The 8601-nt window shown below is 43.4% G+C and overlaps 1 protein-coding gene across 1 annotated transcript in view; it reads left to right on the forward strand.

The window, feature by feature from the left end:
* Window positions 1-8601, forward strand: part of arhgap9 (Rho GTPase activating protein 9) — a 68801-nt gene that overhangs the window by 58062 nt on the left and 2138 nt on the right. Inside the window, exons 16-20 of the mRNA XM_083770860.1 lie at window positions 985-1083; window positions 2284-2361; window positions 2880-2933; window positions 3974-4108; window positions 6397-6502. Coding sequence (XP_083626986.1) covers window positions 985-1083; window positions 2284-2361; window positions 2880-2933; window positions 3974-4108; window positions 6397-6502 — 472 coding nt within the window. The remainder of the gene's footprint in view (window positions 1-984; window positions 1084-2283; window positions 2362-2879; window positions 2934-3973; window positions 4109-6396; window positions 6503-8601) is intronic.

The following is an 8601-nucleotide window of genomic DNA, read 5'->3' on the forward strand; positions in this document are numbered from 1 at the left end:
TATCACGCCCGGTTGTACAGTTACACTTACAGTAAAAGGTAAAAAGGTTTAATTTTGCGTTAAAGACACAGCCGCTGGCACACAGTGCTTCCAGGGGGGCGATATCAAATGAATGTGCACGTGATTCTAATCACAAAACACAGATCTACAGTATGTCTGCCTTACTGCAGGGCAATATTAGTTTTTTTGCTTGTTCTTCTACACATTTTAACATTCATACGTCTAGGGCCTAGACGTATGAATGTTAAAATGTGTAGAAGAACTCTAGGGAACCAAACGTGAACTGAAAACACCAGTGGTGTCCTTTAAACAACCCCAATTTAGGCACTCAACCATTATCTGATCTCCTGGAGTTGCTCAGTCGACAGTATTATACAAGACTGCTGTGCTGTGCTGGCCCCTGGTGTAAAAGTATTGATGTGTGGGTAACGTTTCCCCCCCTCCCACGCCACTGCTCTAAATAAAAATGTGCAATTAAGCATCTTCTGTGGTCAAATAAGGGAAAAGTTAAAGTGATGAGCACACTGACTACTGTATCCATGATTTTTTTATGAGGTGCTTTACACAAACGTGCTTTGCAGCGCAATGGGAATAAAAATGATCATGCAGCAATGTCACAATGGAATACATAGTAAGTCTAGTGTAGAGCCTCTCAGATGAAGCGCCGCTGAGGCGCACTGTATATACTGTACATGAATGCCATTGCATCATCAAGGGCGAGCTTAGTTCTCGGCTGGGAACTGAGCAGAGGATGGCAGCTGAAATCGGCTCGAGGGTTTTTTTTTCCCTCTTAGAGAAAGGCCTTTTGAACTGTAAACTTGGATAACGCTTAAACTTGCTTGTACAGTAGCTTCCATATTATGTGCTATTATCAGTGTTGTCAGGAAGTGCCTGTAGAATCCATAATGATCTGTGAAATACTTCTGAGCAGATTGTGTGTGTGTCTCTGTGTCTGCCTTGTTGCTGCGTGACGTCCCCATGCAGATCAAGTTTTTGGCTGTCGTCTGGAGATGCTGTGCGAGCGCGAGAGGAACACGGTGCCTCGTTTCGTCAGGCTGTGTACTCAAGCCGTGGAGAAGAGAGGTACAGTTTACTTTGCTGAACTTTGAAGAGTATACAGATGGCGCTCAACTACATGTGATTAGATAGAAATGCCACAGCGAAACCTATTTTAAGCGACGTTCCCTTGACAGTTCTGCAGTAACGATGTTAACGACGGGGGTTTAGAGGCATTGCAGAAATCGGCTAAGTTATGTCTATATTCCACCGTGGGGACTTTGACGTGCACGCTCACAGAGTACAGATGGCAGGTGCCATTATTAAGATAGACCAAAATATTTTATTCATGGAAAAGATGATTATGTTCTGTACTGACCGTGGAGGGCTTAATAAAACAAGATCCTTCTGTTTGTATTTGGAGAGGTTTCGTAAAGTAAAGGGTGGCTTTACTTTAATCCACACAGTTTCAAATCCAGATACTTGCAGGGTATAAAAACGACAGTCCCTGAAACTCTGAAGATAGTGGCAAAGAATCAACACTCCAGCAACAAGTGATGGCGGAAGAATTTAGTTTTCGAGCAGAAAACAAAATGCTCCTGGAATTGGCTTAAATGTACAGCCCAAACTTGGCCAACCAAACCTGTGTGCATGTGCGTGTGTGTGTGTGTGGGGGGGGGGGGGGGGGTGAGGCATGAACATAGCTTCGTTATTACAACAAACAAGTCTTTATGGGGGTCACGCCATCAAACGTGAAGGGGAAGTTTGTCTTTCTTTTTTTTTCCTGTTGCAATTACACGGGAACTAAACCTTCAAAGTTTGTTTCTACGACTAGCTGTTGAAATGTGGGCCCATTTATTCCGGCAGTTGGTTATTTTCTGTACAGCATTATGCTTTTGTGTGCCATGTTGTGTTTATGTATGTCTTATGTCTTGGAGGATTGGATGCCACTCACCGCAGCAACAAAACCAAAAATTCAAAGCGCGCTCAATTATTGATTGCTTGAGAATGCATGAGACAATATCCAGGGAGGTTACGAAACTCACAGTAAAGTGCACAGTAAAAGTCCTTTATGCCAGAGAGTGTCCAAAAAATAATACATTCAATTAAAAAAATAATAATCGTTTGTTCATTCATTCATTCTCAGATTTTCTCAGATTTTATATGAAGAAATATATTGCTATATATTGACGTGCATGCGTGTGTTTGTGCGTGCGTGTGTTTGTGTGCATGCATGTTCTGCTCTAACACACTCACCTGGCTGGATGTGTGTGTGTTGCGTTTCAGGGCTGGAAACCGACGGCATCTACAGGGTGTCTGGAAACCTGGCTGTCATTCAGAAACTACGCTTCCTGGTTAACCACGGTGAGAGGAAGGAGGATGAAACACACACACGCACACACACACACGGACACGCACACGCACACGGACACGCACACGCACACTCACGCCCATGCATTATTTATTTATATCCACATGAATATACAGTTACTACAGCAAGACTCCCACTATCAGCATCTTCTTCATATATGGCGGCCAACAATAAAAGCTGAGACAGAGCAAAGACACACACACACACACACACACACACACACACACATAAAGACACACGTACACACACACACACACATTCTGGGGCAAACATTTGGCGAAAATAGCCGATCTACAAGCTCACAACTCATCGCAACGCAACACGTTGTGAGCTTGTACATCGGCTATTTTCAGCGAAGGGATTTGGTGTAAGGAGTGAAAAATGAAGGGGGCCTGCTATAGACACCTGGGGCGCTGGGGGACTATATATTATCTGTAATTACAGTACATCATTTCACAAGCAGGCATACTGTACATACAGCCCATTGAATGACTAGTGTTGGTTTTTGCAGAGCGTGCGGTGACCACCGATGGCCGCTTCATGTTCCCAGAGGAACTGGTACAAGGTAGATTCAAATGGAGACCATGCAGGAGAGCCAGCCGGCGGCAAGCCTTCCTTCCGCCTGTTCTTTTACGTGATATTCAGTGTGCTTCTGTATTAATGTATGTGTGTGCGTTGCATGAGTGTGTCAACGCACGTGTGTCTTTAAAAAACAAACAGAAATTGAAGGCATAATGCGTGTGCTTTCACATTCACGGTGACTGTAGATTACACGCGTACGCCGCGCTAACGCTGTTGTGCTGAACAGTGTGCTGATTGTATTACCATGTGCTTAATGTACGTGTGTCCCTTAAGCGCTCTGTCTGCTTGAAGTTTTCTGATGTAATAATGTATAGAGAGCTGTACAGTGAGCTTCTCTCACAGTCCATGGGTGCCACCAAGTGGCCACAACAGAGATGTGTGTGTGTGTGTTTGCACCATGGTGCCACAGACAGAGACAGCGGTGTCTAGTCTATAGTCTCTGGGCCTGGTGCTTTCTGGGCTCTCTCTCAACACACCGTGGTACAGTTCTGCTTGTTTGAATGAAGTGACGTTCGTCGCAGACCTCAAAAGGGGACATTATAGAACAGTAAAATGTCATGTTACATGCTCTCCAATGTGGATTTGAGAAACGTTGGCCAGGAGTGAATAAGTGATTTGCTTTTTGCCGATTTCTCCGTGTGTGTGTGTGTGTGTGTGTGTGTGTGTGTGTGTGTGCGCGGCCGTGCGTGCGTGCGTGTGCGCCCGAGGTTGTGTGCAGCAGTTGTTTTGACTGTGTCTTCACAGACAACTTGTATCTCTCTCGTACAGCAACAAGCCTTTAAGCTAAAGCTTAGCGCTGATGGGGATTTTCTCCTCGTCCTGTATGTTCCATTCGCTCTGATGCTATTACATACCCCCGCTTCTGTCTCGCCGTTTACTTTCTTTGTAAATGCTGTTTTCTTTTTCCTTTTCTTCATTACCACCCCCCTCTCTATCTCTCTCTTTCTTTCTCTGTCTGTATCTGTCATCTTTTTCACGCTATCTTCCCCCCTCTCTCTCTCTCTCTCTCTGTCTCTCTCCCAGAGGAGAAGCTGAATTTGGACCAGAGTGAGTGGGAGGACGTTCACGTCATCAGCGGTGCTCTGAAACTCTTCTTCCGTGAGCTTCCTGAGCCCCTGGTACCCTACGGCTTCTTCACAGACATTGTGGAGACAGTCAGTGAGTGAACGCTTTTTGCTCTCTCTCTCTCTCTCCATTTCTCCACACTTACCCCCGCTATTCATGCGACGCATATAAAGGAAGGCAGGGATAGAACTTAAAGCCCTCCTCCCCCCTGGCAACTTTTCATCCCAAATTTCTAAGCTGCCTTGAAAACACCTTTTGTCTCAAAAAAGCGACGCATGATTATCTCCACCCGTCACAGTCCAGACTAAACGCTGCCTAATTGAGAGAGAAGTACACCACTGCTTAGGTATAGTTTCTTATGTCTTGTAATGTCCACTGGGTGTGTAATCGATAGAAAATAAGTCTGTTTTTTTGGGTGAACTACTCCTTTGACTACTTTTCTGGGGGTGGAATTATTGGCAATCAAAATAGCAGATGTACAAACTCTGCTATTTTCATCACACAACTCCATCATACGTCAAAGTGTATAAAATAGGGGTTAACCGATGTTGGGCGGGAACCCCTTTTGGTGTTAGCGTTATGTTATGCTTTAGCTATTGAAAAATAGCAGATCTACAAGCTCATAGCGCGCCACCAAGTGGCGCGCTACAAGCTTGTAGGTCTGCTATTTTTGAAAAATCGAAGAACGACTGACATAGAAACATAGCTTTTTCAGAAAACTGTCAGGATGTAGAAGACATTTTTTAAATCTGATCTCAGGTCAGACAGAATGGGTTAAAGAAGCTGTTTGTGGTGTGGCTGGTGGCTCAGCTGGTTGGTGCACTGACCATTATGCTCCCAACGAGGACTCTGGTCCTGGACCAGCCCCGGTCCTATACCCTCCCTTTGGTCTAATGCAGTGGTTTTCAACATTTCTCATTTCGAGGCCCATTATTTGTTGGGCATTTGAGCCACGTCGGACCATCATGGGATTTAGCTTCGCAGATCCCAAAACTCGAGAATATTTCTTAGCGTTGGATATGATTTTGTCCACAATTCCTATGCTGTGTTGATGTGGTATGCCATAGGAGAGATAACAATTCATCTACATTCTCTAATTGTGTAGACTTCTTGTAAATTAAGTAATGCAGATGTTTAACAATAATGTAACTCTTGAGAGCGTGAAATGAAACCAAATGGGCCCGTAACCGTAAGGGTCCATTTGGTTTAATTTTACATTCTAAAGAGTTAAAGATCTATAAGGGTCCATTTGGTTTCATTTTACACTCTAAAGAGTTAAAGATCTATAAGGGTCCATTTGGTTTCATTTTACACTCTAAAGAGTTAAAGATCTATAAGGGTCCATTTGGCTACCAACTCTCCATCATTTAGCTGGGGACCACCTGGAACACCCTCAAGGACCACTGGTGGTCCCCGGACCACTGGTTGAAAACCACTGTTCCACTGCTCTAGCTGGTTTATTGTCTAATTAAATTATCAATCAATCAAAATGTCTCTGCACTCTCCGACACTCAGACACTAACCTGACAAGTCTATTCATTTGCCTTCCCCACAAGAAAGATTAGCAACCATTCTAGTCAGGGATTCTAATTTTTAACTTTATATTATTAACGTTTACGGCCATAATCTGCGATAGACATCATTAACCCTGGTTACCCTTTGTATAATGTTTATTAAAGATTTTCTTGATTACAAAGTAAGCAAATAAAATTATGCTTAGTGATGAATGATCATTTCTCTTTCATTTTAATCCACCCATCATCACATTTACATTCAAATGTAAGAAAATGGGTTAATATATTGTAAATATTATTAATAAATTAATAAAGCGAGTGACTATGTATAAGTGTACTGTATATTTATGAGTGCATGTACTGTAAGCTTGTGGCAGCAGGGGGTGGGGGAACATTGACTTGTCCTTGTTTTTGATTATCATTAGCTTGACGCCCCATGAGTTTTAATCATCCTAACGTTTTGGGGAATCTGGACATCACACAAATGAATCACAGTAGCCGGGGCCGGGGTGCATGCGTTTGTTAGACATACTAACAGTTCCGACAGGCATTAGTCCGACAACACCGTCGCTCCTGACATGTGTGGTAGGTTAAAACTAACCCGTGGCAGGTTAATACTAACCCGTGGCTCCTGACATGTGTGGCAGGTTAAAACTAACCCGTGGCTTCCTGTGAGCCGGTTAGGTTCAGGCTTTGGGTTTTTGGCCTGTCGGAACGGTTTAGTACGTACGTCGGACCAAACACATGCACCCACAGAAGCCACCTGCAGTTAGTAATTTAATTACTTCATATACTGCACAGCAACAGGTGTCGCTGACGACCATGTAGCGGTCCGTCAACTAACAAGTCATTCTCGTTTCTTTCCAGAGATGTCCGACTACCAGGACAAGGTGGACCGCCTGAAGTGTCTGGTGCTGAACATGCCTCCCCCCAACCACGACACCATGCAGTTCCTGTTCCAGCATCTCAAACGGTGAGAGCACAAGCTCTGCTTCAGGCCCATGCAGTTTCCCTGTATGGGGTTGAAGCCCTCTGGGCATGTCATAATAGGGGAACATGATTACGATTACAGTACGTGTAGATGGGGGAAAAAGGGGGGGGGGGCAAGTATATATACCACTGGGGGACTTTTTAATTCAAGTCAACTAAGTACATAGTGTTCAACCCATTTTGACCTGAGATCAGATTCTAAAAATGTCTTCTACATCCTGACAGTTTTCTGAAAAAGCTATGTTTCTATGTCAGTGGTTCTTCGATTTTTCAAAAATAGCAGACCTACAAGCTCGTAGCGCGCCAGATCTGCTATTTTTCAATAGCTAAAGCATAACAACAAAACACCAAAAAGGGGTTCTCGGCCCAAAATGGGTTAAGTCAGGTTTGGACAACCTCTTGTTCTATAAGGTGATGAGATTGGGCTATTGAAGTGATTCATTCATTCATTCATTCAAGATGTATTTATACTCGAAAATACACAGAGTCATTTAACTCATTGGCAGTGTCGTCGAGTAATACAATGCGGCATCACTGTTGAAAAAATACCAAAAATAAAAGGCATACATGTGAAATATAAGGTTTACAAATAGAAACCAAGACCAAGATTGAAAACAATGTAAAAACAGTTACATATTGTGGGCATCTGTTTGGTTAATCTCAACGTAGTGGTGAATCTCAATGTACAGTAGTCTGCTCTGAAGGTCATTCCATGTGTTAGGGCCACAGACGCTATAATCTACCAAGTTCAGAGTTGACTAATAGTCCCAATTATAATACAGTTTTAGACTATGAGTTGATCAAAAACTACTTTAGTGTAGGATGTGAATATGATAATAATAATATAGTAATAATATTTTATTATTCATTATTATCAATATTAAATGATTGACTCATTCTTTCTTATTGGAATCAAGAATCCAAATGTATTTGTCACTTCTCAAACATACACAAGCAGCAAAATGCTAGTGTTGCAAAGTCCGCTAAAAACAGAACACAATAATCATTAACAATAACAACAATACTGGATATTGTTGTTATTGTATTGCTGTATTATTCTAACTAGACTTGTACGTGCCCGTTGGCCACCAGCCTACTTGAGAGCGATGCAACTTGGGAATCTAATAATACCCGTTGTCAACTTGTCATAACACACGTTTTAACTATCTGTCTGTGTCCCACATGGAGATCTCTGTATCTGCCAGTCTGCCTGTGTGTGAAGAGTGCAAACTGACTGAAAAGTGGAGCGGTTATGTAATCAATTTGCAGGTGTGGGGTTGCCATGGCAATCAATTGGCTGAGGCAGGGCAGAAGCTGGAAATTGCACAGGTGATGGGATTTAGGCTGATTTGGCCCACTGGCAGAGCCTGATCAGAGCCTTTTGTGGTGGTTCTGGAGATACCGGGCACTGCACTCCCTGCGGGGGTGTGGACCGCGTGTGTCGAATGTGATCGGTGGGGCTAACGGTTCTCGAGTTACGTGCATTATAGTAGGATTAGCAGCCTAAAATAACATGTAAAAGCAATGGTGGTATGAATTAACTGTACAGCACACGTCAGCCTAGCTCGGACAACACTTACGTGATCATGTGCCCGGCCTAAAGGTTTCCCAACCCTGGTCGAAGTGGTTAACCTGTGACTGAATGCTTCTGAACCTCTTGCCTGTTTGCTTTGTTGCCTTCATGTCTGCCACCTATTTGCTTCCCTCATTGTCTCTCAGTCTGCCTTATCACACGCCATGTGTCAGCACCATTTTCAGTCGTGCTGTGAAAACCGACTTATTTCCCCCGTGGAGAAATATCACCCTCCCTTAATTTCCTTTGAGGTACTTTACTAGGCATGAACGAACCAGATGCCCCCAAAAGAAATTTGATTCCTTCCTCTTCCTCTTAACGTAAAAAAAAAAAAAAGAAACACCACAAGAGGGGGCAGAGTGCCCTCGGTTTCCATGATTTTTTTCTGACCACTGCGAGTGCACTTATGAATCACATCGTGTGCCAAGAGCGTATACCGTAGCAGCGCCACGCTGTTGTTAAGTTTAGGTCCTCTGAAGATGAAATGGCTTGAGGGAGATGAATAGTTT

This window comes from Protomyctophum parallelum, assembly GCF_964188405.1.
Source record: "Protomyctophum parallelum genome assembly, chromosome: 8".
NCBI lineage: Eukaryota > Metazoa > Chordata > Actinopteri > Myctophiformes > Myctophidae > Protomyctophum > Protomyctophum parallelum.